This window comes from Pollicipes pollicipes, unplaced genomic scaffold, assembly GCF_011947565.3.
Source record: "Pollicipes pollicipes isolate AB1234 unplaced genomic scaffold, Ppol_2.1 Scaffold_3447;HRSCAF=4054_pilon_pilon_pilon, whole genome shotgun sequence".
NCBI classification, from domain to species: Eukaryota; Metazoa; Arthropoda; class Thecostraca; order Pollicipedomorpha; family Pollicipedidae; genus Pollicipes; species Pollicipes pollicipes.
Window position 1 is genome coordinate 10,969,996 of NW_023596297.1, and position 20,874 is coordinate 10,990,869.

Consider the following 20,874-nt stretch of genomic DNA (forward strand, 5'->3'; position numbering starts at 1 on the left):
GCCGGCGCAACGCCTCGCGCCGCCTGACGTTTACCGTGTCGTTCCAGTGCCGAGCAGCCACCGCCGGCCGGGCGGTGAGGGCGCGGCCGGCGGCGGCGCCCTGTCGCGCTCGGTGCCCAGCAGCCCGCACCAGCGCCACGTCCGGCCCGACCGGCCCCTCTCGGAGGTGGTCGGGTCTGCCGACAGTCTCGTCGGCCGGGTGAGTGACCGCCCACCGTCGGCGAACGGGCAGGGTTAGAGGCTCGCGCGCGTGCCCAGTGGGACCGCCCACGGGTGCTCGGGAGGGGAGCTGGAGCGCCCTCTCGATGCCCTCAGCGGGCGGAGTGCCTGTTCTCTTGGCCCAGTAGGATCCAGGCGCGAGTGCTCCTGAGTACGGCTCGGTGCCTCTCGGTCTCTGAGAAAGTGTGAGTGACTTTCAGTACGCAGTTAGGGAAGCTGAATGTCATCGTGGACAGTTTGAGTGTGCTGCCAGTCTCTTCGGGGCAAGGGAAGTATCTAGTGGTTTATACTGGCCGACGTGATAACAAAATATATGATCTCTGTGAGTCTTGCTACCGATGGGCACACCAAAAAACTAGGGCGAGTATGTTTACACTGAACTGGAACGGTGTGAACAGCGGCACGTTCCTCTCACCAGAAGTGGCACGTCTCAAGTATCGCCGCTGTCTGTCCGCGTGCCGGCGAGGCTCAGAGTGGCGCGTTGACCGACGCCTGGCCTCTCGGCTGACGGCTGCGGCGCGCCTCCGCCGCCAGGTGCTGGCTGACCAGGGCCTGGGCGCCTACTGCGACGACCCGCAGTTCGTGCGCACCGCCAGCCGAGAGCTGCAGGAGGCCATGGACATGACGCCCGAGCAGCTGGACCGGGCGGCGCACGCCCTGCTCACGCGCACGCCCTCGCCCCGGTAGCGGCGCCTCCCCGCTCGCCCTCGCCCGGCGGCCACAAGTGCCTCTGCAGGCGGCGCGCCCCGCCCCGCCCCCCACTTTGTGATACGCCCGGCGCGCGCGCGCGTTCCGCCGCTCCAGTCTAGTCCCTCTCTGCTCAGGAGGCGATGCCCGGCGTCCGCTCAGGCCCCGCCGCCCCGGCGCGCGCCCGGACTCCCCGTTTTTGTACCGTAGTCGGCTCGGTAGCGCCGAGCGACCTGGCGTGTTGGTGAGAGGGTATACTGTCTCCGGAGGTCGTTTGTACATAGCGGTTCTCGCTCTGAGGTGCGGCACCGCCGGGGTACCGCTCCGGCGGAGGCGGCGCCCAGCGAGATCATGGACCATTATATGTCTTTCCCATCAACCGTCGCTTGCACTCTAACGTCTCGGCCAACTAGTCCCACAGCGCGCCGGCTGCTGGCCAGTGCCTGAGGTTACCAGCACAAACCATTCGTCCATTTTTCACCTTGTCGTCGTTGGTGACGTCACTGGCGTTTCTCGTCGTTGATTGGCTGCGCTTTTTGATTGGCTGCAGCGTCGCCTTTTAACCCGGCTAGGTCTGGCTCGCTCCCGGGCATCCACGGCCGACCTCGCCCCGGAACCTTTAGAAATGTTGCTGCTGGATCAGGAACTTAGTACATGTTGACGGCGGCGCGGTCCGCGTGGTTTGAAGGGCGCGTTTGTTGCGCAGTATTTGTCGCTTAAGGCATGCCCCGTTTTTGCATCGTTTGCAAGGTTTTGTGATGGGCGACGGGGCGAGTTCCCTGCATGGAGGCGTGCGACGGCCGCGCGGTTGGACGATGGGTTTCGTACTTTGCCTCACGCGTGTGTGTGTCGTGTTTGGAGCCCGCCCCCGCCCGTGGCCGCGGGGCCGGCCGCTACACAGTGCAATCGGGCTGGTCTGAGCCGCCCGCTGTGGCGCCCCGCCAGCGGCTGGCGGGGCGCGCGGCGCCCCCACCACCCGCCTCTCGCCGCGCCGCCGCGCCTGCCCGCCACAGTGGTGCCAAAGCGGGCCGGGCGGCGGCGGCGCGGCCGGCCCGCTTCGTCCGGCCGAATACTCAGTGGCGGCACGAGCCTGCCGCGCCCAATCAAAATAGGCGCCGCCGCGCCGGCCGGCCGGCGCCGTGGTGCGCCTCATTGGACATTTATCGCGAGGCAAGTCTTACTCCAGCGACGTAATACATACTGTCCTCCCAGGAGCGCTGCGTTTGTGAGCCGGCGGGGAGTGGTGGCGGTGGTGGTGGTGGCGCCGACACTGGCCGGCCCCCAGCCGAGCCGCCTGCAGTGGACAGGCGTACCCGGGCGAGAACATCAAGTTCATTTCCGATCGGGGTCACGAAGTCCCCCGATCAGATGACGCCAGCGGCTCGGTGCGGACGTTCGCCTCGCGTGATACAAGAAACATCTTACCGAAAGACTGACTGAACTTCGTGCGGAATGCTGTTTAACTCTAAATGCATCGTTCGGCTACGAGGAGCCAAGGGTCGAAGTGCGGACCGGCAAAGTACGCAGTGGACCGCTTTGTGGCTGGAGCATTCGAGCACGTATTGACAAAACGGCATGGCGCGTCGCCTGCCGCTCGTCGCCCCTCAGGCCCACGAGTATGGCGTGAGGAACAAGTCTCCCTCCATGGTCTTGACGCCCAGGCCCCGTCGTCTTTGCGACCCAGCCCAGCGCAGAAGGGGTGCGAAGGTACCATCATACTCTCAATCGCTGACGTCCCCCGCGCCCGTGGTGCGCGTTCCCGCGCCGCTGGCCGGCACTGACGCGTTCGGTTCGGTCTCCTTCTGCCTGGATATCAGACCGCGGACTGAGACAACGATCCGTATGAGCAACGTTTATTGCAGAATTATGGCTTGATTCTTCGCAAAGGTCTGGGTCCCTCGACGCGTTCCGATCCGCAAGCATTTCGGGGCTCAGGCCACACGCCAACGCCCCGATGTTATCATACAACTTATTCTAAACGCACGTGCCCAGGTGCATTAAAAACAAATTAAATTAGCGCAAGCACCAGCAGGCTCGATTCGTGTGAATCGTCGTCGCGCTTTTGGCCATCAAAAAACAACTCAATTCCTGCCACGGAAATGCAGCGGTACGTGATAAGACAAAATTCGCTGCCCCCTGAAATTACGAGGGCGTTTTAAACAAGGGCCTCGGACCATCGCCCGAGTTCCCTGCGAGCACTGCACGGTGCTTGGCCTTAATCTACCCATATTACATGAGCTGCAATCGCAGAATCCCGGGATACGCAAATCTAAACCTAATCACTCGAATTACCAACCGGCGCACAGCAAGCCCTCGAGGTCCAGACAACCGTGGTCCTCGAGATCCGGACTACCGTGGTCCTCGCGGTGCGGACTGGCGCCGGCTGGACTGGGCCTCCCGGACGCTACGGACTGGGCGAGGCACAGGCGGCGGCGGCGGGCGCTCCAGCCCCGCGCCGGCAGCCGCGCGTCGCGCCACGCCATGTAGGGACAGGGGCCGATGGTTTGCAATGTGGAGGGGCACGGGGAAAGTGCGAGCAGTTTATCAGAGGGTCAGCTCGAAATCGCTTCTGATCGAGGCGGCACGGAGAGGCGAGGCGAGGCCTGCTCCCACTCCGGCGCCAGGAAATCACAACAAAGCGCGACGCCTGGGCGAGCGGACACTCCACAAAATGCTAGTTCCACGAGCGGGCGAAAGAGAGCAGGTCGGTCGGACCGCCCGGTGACTGAGTATTGGCTCTCGCGCCCAGCGAGCGTGCCGTGCGGGGCCGGGGTAGGGTTACTGAGACCGACCGCACGTCCCACACGTGCCCGTCCATCACGGCAAAGGACTGCCAGTGGGCTGCACCGTAACGAACCTAAAACAGCGCTACGACGGCCGGCGGCCCGCACAAGGCCGCGGCGCTAAGAGGCTAGCCACCATCGTAACCCAACGGCCTGTTGAGACGCAACTTAGGACACCAGTCGGCGCAGCGGCACCTCCGCAGCGACGCCGCCGCCACACACCTACAGCAAACACGAATGCTAAAATAAAGGGTTCTTCCTATAAAGGCATGCAACAAACGCTCCTCACGAAAACAAAGGGTACTTCTTGCACTAGCGCGCCGCCGACGGAGCAAGTCTGGCGCGCGCACGCTGTCCGGTGGGCTCCATCCACGCCGGGCGCCAGCGGGCGACGCGAGGGGTGTCGCGCCGCAGCGCGCCCGGGTGCCGGGCTGGCCGCTCAGTAGATGGCCGGCGGGTGGCCGTGGTGGCCAGCCAGTCCGTAGCCGTCGTACATGCCGTGGTGGTCGAAAGCGGCTGGAATGTCCGGCACGGTCAGCGACGGAGCAGCACACAGCGCACACGCCCAACACACTCGCAGAGACGTCGCGCTGTGCCGCGGCGAGACGTATGAGGACCGGCCGCGGCGCGCCGTTGGGGGGGGGGGGGGGACCGCTGCGGGCCGCTGCTGGGGTCGGCGAGCGGTCGTCAGTGCGAGGCCCGTGATAGTGCAAGCTCGCAAACATTCCCGGCTCTCGATCAAAACCAACGGCCAGCACAGGAGAGGCGCAAGTCGTTCGCAAGCGCTTCGACGGGGCTACCTCATACCGATGGAGCTCCCCCATACACCACCCGGGGTGCTGTCACCGACACCTGCAGCCAGTGCAAAGCGTCACAAGCGGCGGCGTCACCGACAGACCGCGGGACGAGCCGGGCGGATCCACTTACGGATCACTTTGCCGAACAGGCAGGGGTTGTACATGAACTGGTAGGCGCCGTTGTAGCCGCCAGGGCTGCCGTTTGGAGAGGGCGTGCTGTACCCGGCGGCTGCCATCGGGCGCGACAGCATGGCCTGGGGCGGCGAGCCAGCGCCCTCGCCTGTCAGCCGACGACGGGCACGGGTCAGTCCGGCGGGCACGGGTCAATCCGACAGGGATGGGTCAATCCAGCGGGCGCGGGTCAATCCGGCGGACTCGGGTCAATCCGACAGGGATGGGTCAGTCCTGCGGGGATGGTCAGCCCGGCGAGAACAGGTCAGTCCACGAGGACGGGGCAGCCGACGGGGACGGGTCAGACCGGCGGAGCTCCGGCTCCCCGGCTGACACGCTGACCCTTCCACCGGCTGTTGACCTGCTGCTACTATGAACACGGGCGCAGGTAACGTTCCACGTACTGCGTCTATGCGCAGTGGCAGCACAGTGCTAGCCACCCGGCGCGCGAAAACGCGCTGGACCAGGAGTGAAGATCACACATGGATCACGCTGTCGCATTTGATCCCCACACAATGTAACGCCATGACGTTTGTGAGTGGCGACCTGCAGGTCATGGCAGGCAGCCGTCGACATCCTCCCGCAGGTGCTTGAGAGGCAATCGCGCACTTGACGCAGTGCCAGGTCTGACAACTTGCTAGGAATTTCCGTGTCTGATTGCACACGGACATCCAATATCGCAGCAAGACAATAGTGATCACATGTAGATTCCTGCGTGCAAGAGGACTGGTAAAAATGAAGACATACTTCCCTTTCACCATTTAAGATGGGAGACCACCTTACCCGACAATGATAAGCCTAACGTGGCATGCAATTTGAAGACGTCGCATGCCCAACCGACCGTTGTCTTGCATGCCAGATTATACTAGGGCATATGACCTATCACAAACCGGTTGGTTCACTCCCACACATGATCCATGGAACAGGTTGCCTCCTACTACCCCAAGAGACAAATCAAGACTCCCCGCGAGGCGTCAATAGCCTACAACAGGCCCGCTTCGCAGGCCGCCGCGGCAGCTGGCAGCCGCGTGCAGGCGCGGGCCGCGCCCGGGCCCGGAGCGCCACTGACCGTTGTCCAGCGGCACTCCCAGCTGACTGAGCGCCACCTCGGCGGCAAGCAGGCGCGCCTCCTCCGGGTTCAGGCTCAGCCGGCTGCCCTGGAAGGTGTTGTACTCGGGCGGCAGGCTGGGCACGGTGACCTGTGTGGAGGCGGGGCCGGTCAGAGGAGCGCCGGCGGACCGACGGCGCTCGCCGGCTCGTGACGGCCGCCGGGCGGACCGGACTGTCTGGCGGGGGTCAGACCAGGACCAGGCCGACTGGCGGCGAGGATCGAAAGACAAGAGACAGAAGTACCGACACAACGGGGAGAGGTAACGACAGACAGAAGAAGAGATACGGACAGACCGGCGGTGAGGTACAGACAGACCAGCGGCGAGATACGAACAGACCGGTGGTGAGGTACGGACAGACCAGCGGCGAGGAACGAACAAACCGGCGGCGAGGTTCGAACAGACTGGTCGTGAGGTACAGACAGACCAGCGGCGAGGTACGAACAGACCAGCGGCGAGGTTCGAACAGACCGTTGGTGAGGTACGGACAGACCAGCGACGAGGTACGAACAGACCGGCGGCGAGGTTCGAACAGACCGGTGGTGCTGTACAGACAGACCGGCGGCGAGGTACGGACAGACCGGTGGCGAGGTACGGACACACCGGTGGTGAGGTACGGACAGACCGGTGGCGAGGTACGGGTACGAACAGACCGGTGGCGAGGTACGAACAGACTGGTGGGGGGGACGGACAGATGGGAGCCCATCACGGGGCACTAGGAGCGTCTCCGTCAAACATCGACACGCAAGGCCGCGATGAGTCCGACACGATAGACAGTCACACATGCCGTGTGGAATGCCCAGCCTATATCATGTACGGCCGCTTCGCCGCAGTGTATGGGTGTAAGCCGCATCTCGGAGGATCTGGAAACCACAGGGACTCCCACTGAGGCTGGTGTCCCCTCACCGCGCGGAGCTGAACTGACCTTGTACATGAACAGCTGGATGGGAGGGTCGGCCTGGCCCGTCGTCTTGGTGGTCGAGTGCAGCTGGTACTGTGGTTCGCCCCACTTGTTGTTAATGCACAGATCGTGCAGAATCTGGCCACGAAGAGCAGCACGATAAGCTCAGTAAGCCGACGGCAGTTGGAGCAAGGCTATACGCGGGTGCGGCCAGTGCGAGTGCGCGATTACACTCGAGTGGCGGGCGGCATGGTGGCAATTCACGCCGCAGACGATTCGGTGTTTGTGAGCTAACGTAGAACGTACGAACATTGTGCACGACACATAGCCCAACGTGACGGCATCGCTGACGACTTGATGAATCGCTCTGAAAAGGGCATTCGGCGCCGAACAAAGTAACTTGCAGACGATTGGAACAGCGAGAGTGGGTGCTTTGCTTCAAGACCTTCAAGACAATCTGACAAAACATGACCCGTCCCAAAGCGAAATACCGTCGAGAAACTTACTGTATTGCTCTCATTTGACAATTGAAAGCAAATGATGAAAGCGAATTGCAAGAAATTATCGCCTTCAGCGAACTGACACGAATGAGCACAGCACAATAGCTTTATGGTAGGGTGGATGCCAAAATGGTACTATTGTGAGTTACGCCGAAAACGAAAACAGCGAAACCAAACCAGGCATAGCAAACAGCACAGACATCGAGTGCGGATCAACGCGTCGCTAACGCTGCCAAAGGCGGGCACGAATTCTGCCAAACGATAATGCGAAGCTCGTGACCATGCAGCTGGACGGAGACAACACAGCGGTGGTGGCAGCTGCCCTCGATGGCAGCCCTGCCCGGCGCCGTCCACCAGACCGTAAAGCTGTACGGAGACAACACAGCGGTGGTGGCAGCTGCCCTCGATGGCAGCCCTGCCCGGTGCCGTCCACCAGACCGTTAAGCTGTACGGAGACAACACAGCGATGGTGGCAGCTGCCCACGATGGCAGCTCTGCCCAGCAGAGGACGCACACAACCGCACCGTAAAGCTGGACGGGACAACACAGTAATGGTGGCAGCCGCCCTTGGAGACAACTCTGCCTGGCAGAGGCGACAGCTCTGCCGACCGCACCGTAAAGTGCCTCACTGAAAGGCGCCTGTCGCAGAGGAAAGGCTGACGACACAGCGCGGCAAGGCCCCGAACGACCCAACAACGAGGCACCGGGGACAGACGGGTCGGAAGACAGCGCCGAGGTCGGTGACCCCAGCCGGGCTCAGCAGCCTGCCGTCCAGCCGAGCCCATCAGCCTGCCGTCCAAGCCGAGGCCAGCCAAAGGATCGCGGCGTAACAACCAGGACAGACAGGCTCGGCACGTCTGCTCAGGCAAGCGCCAGACGACACTGAGCTCCAGCGACATCCGCCCGGCGGCGTGGCCGACGAGAGAACCGGGTAGCAGACACGACAGCATGAGCAGGAGCCCAGCAGGAGCAGAAGCCGAGGAGGGCAGCCAGCGCCACACCACCCCGCCCGGCGAGTATGGACGCCCACGAGCCCGCGTCACTACCTGTACCGCATTCCGCATGGGTTTCAGTGTGCACGGGTTAGTGAGCACGAGCTCGAGGTCAGGTGAGAAGTCCAGCAGAGCACGCATCTGAAACCAGCCGCCGCCAGCACTGTCAGCCTGCGGCGAAGACGCTCCTGCTGGCGAGCACGCCCTCGGGAGCCGAGCTCCGCTGGTGGCTGATGCAGCCGCCGCTCGCGTGTGGCCGATCCGAAACAGTACAGAAGGCACGCTTGATGAAATTCCGCGGAGTAATCACATGATTTTGTGGCGGAGGGGGCCTATGACCTTTCAGCAAAGGTGCAGTGAGGAATTGGAACCGCTGTGGCCCTTACACTCCATTTCAGTACTTTAATTTGCAAGTGGTATGTGGCTACAAACGAATAAATAAAGCGCGAACGAGCTGAAGATCCAGGATTAACTTTTTTGACAGCCAAGAATACAGTTCGGAAAATACCGTTAAAACGGGGCACACGGCGCAGTAGTACAGGGTGCCCAAAGACACCCTAGGTGAACATAACACGGAGGCCGGCGCCGCGGACGAGGCGTCGCTTACCTCCACGGGCTTCCTGTGGCCAACGGCGGCACGGCCGGCCGCCGGCGAGCCGGGCAGGAACGCCCTGCCGCGCACGCCAGCCGCGCCCCGTCCCCGCTGCTTGTTGGGCGAGCGGAACACCGGTTGGACAGGTGACCTGCCGACAGCAGCGCCACCTGGTCAGAGCAGGCCACTCGGACGGCCAGCAGGATCTCGCCGAGGGGGCTTACAGGATCTCGCCGAGGGGGCTTGCAGGGGCTCGCCGAGGAGGCTTACAGGGGCTCGCCGAGGAGGCTTACGGGAACTGTAACGGGGAATTATGCATCGCTTACACGCCGCATGCTTCTAGTGACGGTGTGTGGTAGTTGGACCGGTGCACCTGAACCAAAAGGAATGGTGTTCCATGCGTTTAACCAGTCTATCAGATATCCTTTAATGAGATTAAAGCAATTTTATAACCTCTGCCTAGCCTTGTATTTGTCAGCTGAGTTCTAAGCCAATACAGTGAAAACATCCCGCCATTGACCTGAGTTTTGAAGACGGGCTATCCCAACACTACCTGTGAAGTCTTTACGCTCTTACTGGCATATACCAGTCGCCGGTTCGTGATATAATATATAATGGGCATAAGGGGCTTACGCATAATTTTAGGATATGACCCCGGCGAACCTTAGGAGTTACCCACAATGATGAATTTTAGATATAACCGCTCCAAGCCTTCAAAGCAATGTGTGAAAGCAGTGAAGTGAAGACAGAACGCAATGGGCAGGTAAATATGCTGCGACTGCAGCATCCCGCTACGAATGGCCAGTGTTACGACCTTTCACGTTTTAGCCATGCGGAACTTTGAGAACGCGGCCAAACGTCAGTAAGGTGACAGTCATGGAGCTGACCGTTTCAGGTGGAGTATAAAAGGTTCGATACTGCGTTAGCCCACGTGTCATCACGATGCGTCCGAGCCGCCTGTCACTACGGTGTACCGCGCAGGTCGGAAGATGAGATCGAAAACCAGGGGTTCTACCAGCATATCGTTAGGATGCGCTGAGCGACTCAAAAGGTGAATTCGAAACCAAGGCGCTGCACCTCCCTCCACTGCCTCCTCCTCCCTTTCCTCCTAACTCTGAACTCCACCACTGAAAGATTTCGCCAGGGCATCGCACAGGCACGTACCCGGGGCTGCCGAGTCCCGGTGACAGACTGAAGAAGGGCGCCTCGGAGACGAAGCCGTGTGGCGCGGTCGGGTACACCGCGCAGTGGGCCGCCGCCTTGTACCGGTCGTGTCGCGACTTGTCGATCGGCTTGGCCCACGTGACCTCCACCAACGAGCCGTCCAGGTCCGTGTCTGGGGACAGGCCGCTGGTGACAGCGCGAGAGACAACAGCGGGTGACACCCGGCCGTCCAGATCCGTGTCTGGGGACAGGCCGCTGGTGACAGCGCGGGAGACAACAGTGGGTGACACCGGGCCGTCCAGATCCGTGTCTGGGGACAGGCCGCTGGTGACAGCGCTGCAAACAACAGTAGGTGAAACCGAGCCGTCCGGGTCCGCGTCTGGGGACAGAACGCTGGCGACAGCACTGGTGACGACAGGGCGCTGGTGACAGCGCGGGAAACAACGGTGGGTGACACCGGGCCGTCTCGGTCCGTGTCTGGGGACAGGCCGCTGGTGACAGCCCTGGTGATGACAGGCCGCTGGTAACGACAGGTTCCGTGGACAGGAACGACAGGTTCCGTGGATAGGGAGCAGCGGTGGACAATGAACGGCACCTGACACGCGCTTCTGCTCCGGGCCGGTCCGTGTCTGAGAGCGAACGCACACTGATCACGTGAGCACATACACATGGAAACAGTGAAGTGGGCGGATGTACGGCTAGGACAAACCAACATACAACATGACACATGACAGTCAGTGACAGCGACGATCGCACGGCATAACCAGCTGAGCATTTCCGCTCACGGAAACTAACAGCCATCTGCGATCACGCAGCGCCAGCCGAGGCCAGCCTTGAGGGAAGATGGTCTTTTGACTGATATGCCCGGATTAGGCGGCCAGAGCCGCTATCGCGGGCAAGGTTCAGCCGGCAGATAAGGCGGCATCATGCGCGCCCAGCCAGTGCCGTCTCGTGATCTGAGCACAGACAGCTGACGGCGCCATGATCTCCCAAACGCCGCACCAGAACTTGACTCGGCTAGCTGTCTCAATTGGCCGTGTTGAGAATTTAACAGCATCGACTGCACCATAGCGTGACAGCTGGCCGGCGACCGGTAGTCCGGATCGTGCGGTCAACAGCAGGGACGCCGCACCATGCTGACGTCAGAGGGAGAAAAGGTGGTTCAAATGTGACCGTCAGGCACACATTAGATGAAGGAGAGACTCAACACGTCACTGACACCCCGGCATGTGGTCAATCTCGAGTCAGTCGCCGAGATGCAGCTAGCATACGCAGCTCAAAATTGAGACAGATTTCGTCCAGAAATAATCGTTTATCATCTTCCATCACTTCTATCGTTATTAATGGCGAATAGCTTAAAACGGTGCAACTAATGAGAAAAGATCCCTGCCATTTGCACATGGTACCAATTCAGCGTGAATTCACGCTTTGCTTTCAGACATGAGCATGGATCCCAGGGTGGGTCCGGGATCCCGTTGGGCTCTGATAATGGGATCCTGGGATCGGATCCATGGATTCTTTGGGGGGGCGGGGGTCTGTGCACATATCCGTTTGCTAAATTTGACGTGAAAATATGAATGCCTGAGTGTCTGCCAACGCTGAGTGAAAAGCTGACCGAACCAGGCGTGTGTACGTTGCACCTTGCCAATGACTGGGAGGAGCCGGCGGGTTTTTTAGGTCAGCCGATGACTGGACCCTGGGGAGGGGTGCGATACCAGGCGATCGCGCCAGCGCTCTCACCCCATTTCCCGTTGGAGACCCCAGACGTTATCGAAACAATACGTGGCGCCGGCCAACCAGCCGCCGTCGCTGTGGAGACCATGCAAACTGATACGGACATGCCAGCAGCTGCGGGTAATGACCGGCGGAAGGTACAGTGCCGGCAGCACCCCAGCGTCCAGTTATATGTATGTATGTATGTATGAATGCATGTATGTATGTATGTATGTATGCATGTATGTATGTATGTATGTATGTATGTATGCATGTATGTATGTATGTACGTATATATATATATATATATATATATATATATATATATATATATATATAATGGGAAATTCATTGACATCTTGTGATTATAAAATTCAAACACCGTACATCAGACTCGTGGTTGTCTTCGTTTTAGAGGATGCCAGCAATTCCAACTTGTATAGGCGCAGGGGGTTGATTCAGACCCATTTTCCAAGTGGCAAAGCATGTGTTTTTTAGTTCACCTCGATTTTGCGTCCGGTAGTAAGTGGCGTGGTATTTTACAAAGGTCTGATCTTTTCTCGCCAGTGCACAGCGCATTGTCGAGGTAAGAGAAGTGAATGAAAAATACGATGTATTGCATTGTATTGCATGAATTGTTCGTCTCGCAAATGTGCTGGACATGAAGCATGGCACATAAACAGCTCCATCCAACATTCCTTAGGGCTCCATCGAGGAAAGTCACAACGTTGCATGACACTACCCTGGGTACATGTTCTTGGCATCAGCACCCAATGCACAGGTCTCATATTGGGAGATTTGGTTCAATTGGCTGTAGTGTAAGTGTTGTGTAGTGGAAGTGTTGTAGGCTTCATAAAAAACCTATGAAGGATATGCATTTTATCATACAGGAATACAGATATGCAGTGTTCCATTTGCTGCGCATATGAGCTACCCGGATGAGAAAATGTGTCGTAATGTTTATGCTCAAGTCGAATTAGAACCAATAACTTCAAGTCCATATCAGCCCATCTATATATATGGGCTGACGATCTAATATATATATAGCAAACAGATATGTGCCTGGAGCCCCATCCTCCAAAGAAAAAAAGATATATTAGCCCATATAAATCATACCCATATCTGGCATTTCCGTCAACTTACAGTCAATCAGTTCAGCCGGTAAGGCAAACCAAATTTGGATTCCCAACGGTACGAGCCGCGAGTGGAATCGACTTCACTTTGACTCAACACAAATTGCCTTGCACGCGGCATCAATTCCCAATCCAGACAGTCAAGCATTATCTGCCAAAATTTATCACAGAAATATACACAAACACAAGCGCGCACACACACAGATGCAGACGCGTGCGGGGCACTCACGGTCGAGTTTCTCCTGGGCGCGGGTGGCCTTGTCCCTGCTGGCGAAGTGGACGAAGGCGAAGTCGCGCAGTTTCTTGACGCGCTCCACGCCGCCGTCTGCGGCGCGACTGAAGGCGTCCCGAATCTGGTCTTCGGTTGTGGACAGCAGCAGGTTCCGGACGTACAGCACCGTCACCTGCGCCAGCCGCGCAGCACCGGCCGCCGTCAGCTGACGCAAGCCCGGTCCGAGCGCAGACACCGTGACACGCGGGTAGCCGGGGTACAGAGACTGTGACACGGGGGTAGCCCGGACACAGACACCGTGACACGGGGGTAGCCGGGGTACAGAAACTGTGACAGGGGGTAGCCGGGACACAGACACCGTGACACGGTGAAGCCCGGGCACAGACACCGTGACACGATGGAGCCGGGACACGGACACCGTGACACGGTAGGAGCCGGGTACAGACGCCGTGATACGGGAGTAGCCGGGACAAAGACACCGTGACACGGTAGAGCCGGGTACAGAAGCCGTGATACGGGAGTAGCCGGGGCAAAGACACCGTGATACGGTAGAGCCGGGTACAGAAGCCGTGATACGGGAGTAGCCGGGGCAAAGACACCGTGATACGGTAGAGCCGAGTACAGTACAGACGCCGTGATACGGGAGTAGCCGGGACAAAGACATCATGCCACAGTGGAGCCGGGTACAGACGCCGTGATACGGGAGTAGCCGGGACAAAGACATCGTGACACGGTAGAGCCGGGAACAGAAGCCGTGATACGGGAGTAGCCGGGACAAGGACACCGTGATACGGTAGAGCCGAGGACAGTACAGACGCCGTGACACGGGGGTAGCCGGGACACAGACACCATGAAAACGTAGTAGCCGGGGTACAGACACCGTGACACGGTGGAGCCAGGACACAGACACCGTGACACGGTGCAGCCGGGACCCAGACACCGTGTCAAGTTGGTAACTGGGACACAGCCACCGTGACACGGGGGTAGCCGGACCCAAGACAACGTGACACGGGGATAGCCGGAACACAGACACCGTGACAAGGTGGTAACCGGGACACAGACACTGTGGAGCCGGGCCACAAACACCGTGACACAGCAAAACCGGGACATAAACACCTTGACACGGTGGAGACGGAACACAGACAACGGGAAATGTGGTACAATGGTGCGGCGGAAGCCGGGGCAGACACCGGGACACACTGAGAACCGAAGCACAGACACAAGCCTACTGTGAGAACTACCTGTGTCGCTACCCGAGCGCTTGCACGACACGTCAGCACATGGCATGCACGTCAAAAACATCTAGGTATGATAGAGCACAATGGTGGGACGCATGCTACCGGCCGCAATAACTTGGCGTCGTGAGGTGACCTATGCTTTGAGCGAAACATTTCTTTCCTTGGTTTCGGGAGACCTGCCACGGTCACGGTCAGCCGTTCCCAGTGAGACGCTTTATCAACGACAGTATGTTCTCTTGTGACGCATGGAACATGGCATTCTCTTTGCTTTGATCTCGCGGTTTTTTGCGACCAAAAAGCTCGCACTAAAATTCCCCGAGTTTTCACATGCCTTGTTTAATAACTGGATGAATCGTGCACGTCATACATGAAAAGGACAAAAGGTGCCTTCAGTCAAGAGACCATCTACGTGCTCCTTTCTCCTGAAAGTCCGCAGGTGCGGCATGTTCTTCTCAAGCTCGGACGGAGAGCTCGCGTGGCTTCGTGTGCCTCGCCACAGCGGCCGGGCGGCACCGTCACAGCGGCCAGACGGCACCGCTCCATGAGCCTCGCCACAGTGGCTGGGCGGCACCGCTCCGTGAGCCTCGCTACAGCGGCCAGGCGGCACCGCTCCGTGAGCCTCGCCACAGTGGCCGGCACCGTTCCGTGAGCCCCGCTACAGCGGCCAGGCGGCACCGCTCCGTGAGCCTCGCCACAGTGGCCGGCACCGTTCCGTGAGCCTCGCTACAGCGGCCAGGCGGCACCGCTCCGTGAGCCTCGCCACAGTGGCCGGCACCGTTCCGTGAGCCTCGCTACAGCGGCCAGGCGGCACCGCTCCGTGAGCCTCGCCACAGTGGCCGGCACCGCTCCGTGAGCCTCGCTACAGCGGCCAGGCGGCACCGCTCCGTGAGCCTCGCCACAGTGGCCGGCACCGTTCCGTGAGCCTCGCTGCAGCGGCCAGACGGCACCGCTCCATGAGCCTCGCCGCAGTGGCTGGGCGGCACCGCTCCGTGAGCCTCGCTACAGCGGCCAGGCGGCACCGCTCCACGAGCCTCGCCACAGTGGCCGGCACCGCTCCGTGAGCCTCGCTACAGCGGCCAGGCGGCACCGCTCCGTGAGCCTCGCCACAGTGGCCGGCACCGTTCCGTGAGCCTCGCTACAGCGGCCATGCGGCACCGCTCCGTGAGCCTCGCCACAGTGGCTGGGCGGCACCGCTCCGTGAGCCTCGCTACAGCGGCCAGGCGGCACCGCTCCACGAGTCTCGCCACAGTGGCCGGCACCGCTCCGTGAGCCTCGCTACAGCGGCCAGGCGGCACCGCTCCGTGAGCCTCGCCACAGTGGCCGGCACCGTTCCATGAGCCTCGCTACAGCGGCCGGGCGGCACCGCTCCGTGAGCCTCGCCACAGTGGCCGGCACCGTTCCATGAGCCTCGCTACAGCGGCCGGGCGGCACCGCTCCACGAGCCTCGCCACAGTGGCCGGCACCGCTCCGTGAGCCTCGCTACAGCGCCCGGGCGGCACCGCTCCGTGAGCCTCGCCACAGCGGCCGGCACCGCTCCACGAGTCTCGCCACAGTGGCCGGCACCGCTCCGTGAGCCTCGATACAGCGGCCAGGCGGCACCGCTCCATGAGCCTCGCTACAGCGGCCGGGCGGCACCGCTCCACGAGCCTCGCTACAGCGGCCGGGCGGCACCGCTTCGTGAGCCTTGTCACAGTGGCAGCACCGCTCCGTGAGCCTTGTCACGGCGGCCGAACGGTGCCGCTCTCGGAGGCGGCTCGGCCGCCGGTGTCCTGGGCCGGACGTCCGCCGCGCCGGTCACACATGCCCACTCGGACGACCGACCGGCGGGGGGGGGGGGGGGGCAAGGGCGACCTGCACTATCGCGGTGCACCGGCTCGGCGGCACCGCACCGGCTAGCCGACCTGTGCACGCTGAGTCAAGGGATGAGTCACGGCTCAAGAGTCACGGCCGCTGATATCGTGGCTGGTTGGGCGGCCTCTGCTGCGTTGAGGGGTCTCCAGGTTAGCATTGGTGCATGTCGCTAATGACGCCTGTTGCGACAACCACCTGGCTGCGGAGCTCGACCGTGCGATCAAAGCCATAGACCTGTGGGGTTGCCCGTTGTTGAGATTCTAGCGAGGGCTGGGCCGGGCAGCACACAGCAGCGGGGTGTACAGCAAATGTCCGCTGTCTCCCAACAAATGCCCGCGGATTGCTGAGTTTTCCACCGCGATCCTCCAGTAACATGGCGTGCAGCTCAGTTCGCACTAACGCCACTGACTTTCTGTCTCGAGCGATGGTTTTCCTCTCCGGTTCCGTCATTCAGTTACCCGGACTGCGAAGGTTCAATCCTCTCGTCAACTGACAACGAGAGCCAACCCGATTCCATACCCCGAGTTCGCTGCCTGTCTAGACCTCCACCCGAGTTCGCTGCCTGTCTAGACCTCCACCCGACCCGGTCGGACGGAGCAATGCCTCAGTGTAGCCTCCCTTGTGTCACACAAACCAACACTGGAAAACGGAGCAGATACGCTGACCTCCAGCTGGCGTCCGTCCCGCTGTTCGGCCGCCGCCGGCGAACATGATCCGCCATCCCCGCGACCGACACCCGACCGCGGCCAGAGCAGCCACAGGCCCTGGGACGTCCCGCGAGCGGCGCGCCTCCCCCGCCCCGCCCCGCCCCGCCCTGCCCGTCATGCGAGCCACGCTCGGCCACTAAACGCGCCACCACGCATCGACACAGCGGCAGAAGGCTTTTATTTTATGTTAAATAACTTATGTCTGGTGGTGCACAATTGCTTTTTAAGTGGTTGACGAATATTCGAAATCTGACATTTTAGGAAATGCATTTATTTCACATTACGAGTGCAAGCGGGTTGGAATGTGAGGAAATGCGTTTCTTTCACCTCATCACAACCACATCTGTTGTAGGATCCTTCGGAATCTTGGATTAAGGGCATAGCCTGCATACCCATTTGTCACCATTCGTTCCAAATTTTGTTTGAGATGCTGCAAGATTTGTCTTTCGTTTTTGTTTTGTGTGCTCACCAGCCTCGGATACTGACATCACAACTATAATCCGGATGCACGAGCATGCCAGGGACAGCACGCGTCCGGGGGGAGGGGGGATGGGCGGGACAGCTTGGGACGCGCCGATTTTCAGGTCGCACCTGACGTCGCTGAAAACCTGATCGGCGGCCGATTAGATATGGCGTGGCCGGGACAAGTGGCCGTCAGCCGCCGCAGCCGCCGCGGACGCCGCCGCCGCCGCCGGGACCACGGGACGCCGGCGGACGGCCGCACACGACACCGCCGCCGACACCGATCACTGCATAGGCGCCAGCACCCCGCTGCTGTACCCCACGGCAGCTTCCACTGCCTCTCCCACTCCAGACTCGTGCTCGACCTCCGTTTGACAGGGTCGACTCTGACCCCGGCTCAAGGCATGCAGTTGATTTTGACTGAATACCACGGATGTTCACAAGTTGGAGATGACTACACTCTTGCTCCAGTTGCCTAAAAGTTATTTGAGTTGGCTGACTTTGATTCGAGCAAATTGCACCTAATGACAGAAATCGGCTCCCGGAAGTTGATTCCAGTTGCTTACATGCAAGGCTTGCTCCCATAAATCACCTTTCACGTTGTTCAGCACATAATTTACGCAGTTAGACTCCATTAAAAGCAACTATAAATATAGCCGTCGTCAGCCAATGGCGTTGCCTGCAACATGATTTAGTACCACAGCTGAGTCAACTTGACTCCGATTGCAGTTTTCAAAGTAAACTTGAACCTGACTCAGAGCGACATTTTAACAGACTCCGAAATCGAAAAAAATAGACTCTGCCGAGTCGAGCACACGTTTGCCACGCCTTATTTCCCGCGTTAAAATCTCCGCACCAGCGGAAGGGTCGCCCAGTCGCCCTCGCACGCCTTCCTTACAAGACAATGGTTCGGCATCGCCTGCAAGGCGTAGCTTTCGCAAAGCTGTCCCGCGAGCGCATGCAGATGAAATGTCCATGTCATGGGGGATTCATGACGCACTCAGCTGCTGAGGCTTCATGGCGTCGCCTGCCTCTTACCGTCGCAGAAAGAGCGGACACCGCGGGGAACCGAACCCCGGATCTCTGGTTTCCCAGACGCGCAGTAGGTTCACGCAGATGCGTCAACCATTACGCCATCGGCACCCCGTGACGGCGAAGTGAGGGCCGCTGCGGTTTTTGTTGGTTTGCTTAGAGGAACGCGACGTATAAAGCCGCTAGCCCTTCTATGGAACGCAGCGACAGTCCGCCACTGTGGCCCGCGGCACAGCCGTGATTAGGCCACAAACATTGGCCGCCACGCCAAGGCGACCCGTGACAGCGACAGTCCGCCACTGTGGCCCGCGGCACAGCCGTGATTAGGCCCCAAACATTGGCCGCCACGCCAAGGCGACCCGTGAACCGGACATGACGGATAAAGTACTTGTGTAACACCGAGAATCCCCGAAACTTAAGAAATACGCAAGCCACAAGTAACGCAAAGGGGCAGGGGGGGGGGGGAACAACGAACATCGCAAAATTAAGGTCAGATTCAATTCAGCCATCGATCGGTTCAAACGCTCGTTATGTTCGCAGACCACTTTCCTTGTAAGCCAGACGACACAAACATAAGCGGATTTACCGGACTAATCCGCCCTAACCGTCGTCGGCCAAATAACGCAAAGAAACAGTTGCGACACAGCCCATCTAGTTACATGTTTCAATATGGTCTTGCAATGCCACAAATAAAAGGCTGTAGTTAATCGCGTAGAGGTTTGTTATGTAGCTGTGCATAACCGCGTTGATGTTTGTTGTTTAACTACGCGAAGGTGTTGATACGGATAGCATTAAGTCAACCCGTCTAAGGAATATGTCGGCAATGAAATCAGAAAATGTCAATAACAAGTCAAGACAATGATCGATGCATCCAAGACTACGAATTAAAACACAAAGCTATCGTAGCTTGGTGGTCAGAACATGTAACTGCAAGATATAACACACCAAAGGTTGCGTAGTGATCATTTCAGTCTGATCATACGATCATTCATTTTGATACTTTTCTCAACTGGAATCAGCGGAGTGCGGCGTAACATGCTGAATATCGGTGTTTAGACGCCAGCACGCCCCACAAAGCTGGGTTTGGAGGATGAAGTGACGATATTACTTCAATACCTCATTTAAGCAATAGTAGTGTTCAAGAATCGAAACAAAATGTGACCAAGAACTCGGGCCGGACGAACCAAACGCCCAAACACCCGCGCACTAGAGGGTGTTCAACATTTATACGGGTTTAGACCTAAAAAATCCAAATTGAAGACCTTCCGGTGCTGTTCACAATTCTGCCTTTATTTAGAAGCCAGGCCCCTCTAGTTTCTGACCCACACGATCGCGGAAATGGGGAAAGGTATATCGGGGAGAGAATTTCAAAATAACCTTGGCATTCTTGACGTTATAACAATGCCATTCGAATCCTGACATTCAACAATAATGCGCGATCAAGGCAAAGAAAGATAGGTTTGTGGAGGCGTTCATATCTGGCGTTGGTGAGTGCAATTTCCAGATAAAACAACCGTTAACTGGCTCTAAATCAATGTCATGCAAGGTACGATGATGTCATCAAACCATGACGTATTGAGGGGCATATTTACTTAGCAGACAGTTGTGTTGTTAACAGCAGCCCTTTCCACTTACAAAGCATACCATTAGTTGTAAGTGAGCTTATATCTGATGCTTGCTTTAATATCTTCAAGCGTGAAACATTCCCTTTAAATGTTATGCGATCATTTGTCCGGTGCAGATACGCTTCATACAGACGTGACTCATAGCTGGAGCAGCCTTCGACCCCAGCACAGCGCCCCACCCGACTCCGCCGTCGTCGCAGCGTGCCGCGGCGCGGCTGACTCACCTTGGACATGGTCTCCTCATCGACGTCCGGCTCGGGCTCAGCCCAATCGACGGCGATCGTCTGCCCCCACAGCTGGATGCGGCCCGGGATGAGCTTGCGGCGTGCCATCGCCGCCGCCTTGTGGTTCTTGTACTCGACGAACGCGAAGCCTCGCGACTTGCTCTTGTCGGTCACCGAGCTGTACACGATCACGTCCACCACGCCCTCAGTCACCTTCGCCATCTCGTCGAAGATCTCGTCTCTGACCTTGTTCTTGGGCAGGCCACCCACGAACAGGCGGCAGTTGTCCACCGACTTGACCACGCCAATGTAGCGACCCTTGCGGATCTCGTAGTTGTTGAGCCGGCGCACGGCCGCGCTCGCCTCCGAAGGCGTGCTGAACATGACGAAGGCGTAGCCGCGGTTTGAGCCGCTAAAGTCCATCATCAGCCGCACCTCGTAGATTTTGCCGACCGTCTCGAAGACGGGCGCCAGCTCGTCTTCGAACAGGTCGCGCGGAATCTTGCCCACGAACACCTCGCTGCCCTTGACGGGCGGCGGGCCCGTCCAGTTGGGCGGTGGCCCGCCGTACTTGCGCTGGCCGTTTTCCTGGATGATGTTGTAGCCAGTGCGCTCCATCAGCTTGAGCAGCGCGATGTCGTTGGTCTTGGCGGCGGTGCGGTTCTCGGGACGCCCCGCCGGCGCCGGCTCGGCGCGCTCCGTGTCCGGCATGCCTGCAACAGGTGCGTTGTCCTGGTGATGG

At 59.3% G+C, this 20,874-nt stretch overlaps 2 protein-coding genes across 14 annotated transcripts in view; one reads left to right on the forward strand and one right to left on the reverse strand.

Moving 5' to 3' along the window:
• The window catches only part of Ca-alpha1D (Ca[2+]-channel protein alpha[[1]] subunit D), a 66,109-nt gene extending 63,989 nt beyond the window's left edge, over nt 1-2,120 (forward strand). For 10 of the 12 annotated variants that reach the window (XM_037213959.1, XM_037213950.1, XM_037213946.1 and 7 more), the window contains 2 exons: nt 48-199; nt 754-2,120. In XM_037213959.1, the coding sequence (XP_037069854.1) occupies nt 48-199; nt 754-906 (305 nt within the window). In that variant the 3' untranslated portion in view covers nt 907-2,120. Of the gene's footprint in view, nt 1-47; nt 200-753 lie in introns of those variants that run through there. The other 2 variants (XM_037213956.1, XM_037213957.1) reach the window with 1 other exon arrangement.
• Nucleotides 2,121-2,239: 119 nt separating this feature from the next.
• LOC119091270 (putative RNA-binding protein 46) lies at nt 2,240-20,868 on the reverse strand. 2 transcript variants are annotated; one of them, XM_037213960.1, is made up of 9 exons: nt 20,133-20,868; nt 12,991-13,165; nt 9,916-10,087; nt 8,767-8,902; nt 8,214-8,300; nt 6,692-6,805; nt 5,727-5,856; nt 4,617-4,766; nt 2,240-4,205 (listed from the first exon to the last, which is right to left on the reverse strand). In XM_037213960.1, exons 1-9 carry the CDS (start codon nt 20,841-20,843, stop codon nt 4,129-4,131), a joined length of 1,752 nt encoding a protein of 583 aa, XP_037069855.1. In that variant the 5' UTR covers nt 20,844-20,868; the 3' UTR covers nt 2,240-4,128. The 2 variants fall into 2 exon arrangements, with proteins under 2 accessions (XP_037069855.1, XP_037069856.1); XM_037213961.1 differs by lacking the exon at nt 8,214-8,300.
• Between the last annotated feature and the right edge of the window lie 6 nt (nt 20,869-20,874).

Excerpts from the sequence above, each read along its gene's own strand:
- LOC119091270 (XM_037213960.1), bottom strand. The coding sequence starts at position 20,843 with ATGCCGGACACGGAGCGCGCCGAGCCGGCGCCGGCGGGGCGTCCCGAG. Across the intron at positions 10,088-12,990 it reads CGCCCAGGAGAAACTCGACC|ACACGGACCTGGACGGCTCG; the intron begins GTGAGTGCCCCG and ends GCCTGTCCCCAG. Across the intron at positions 6,806-8,213 it reads CCATGCGGAATGCGGTACAG|ATTCTGCACGATCTGTGCAT; the intron begins GTAGTGACGCGG and ends CTTCGTGGCCAG.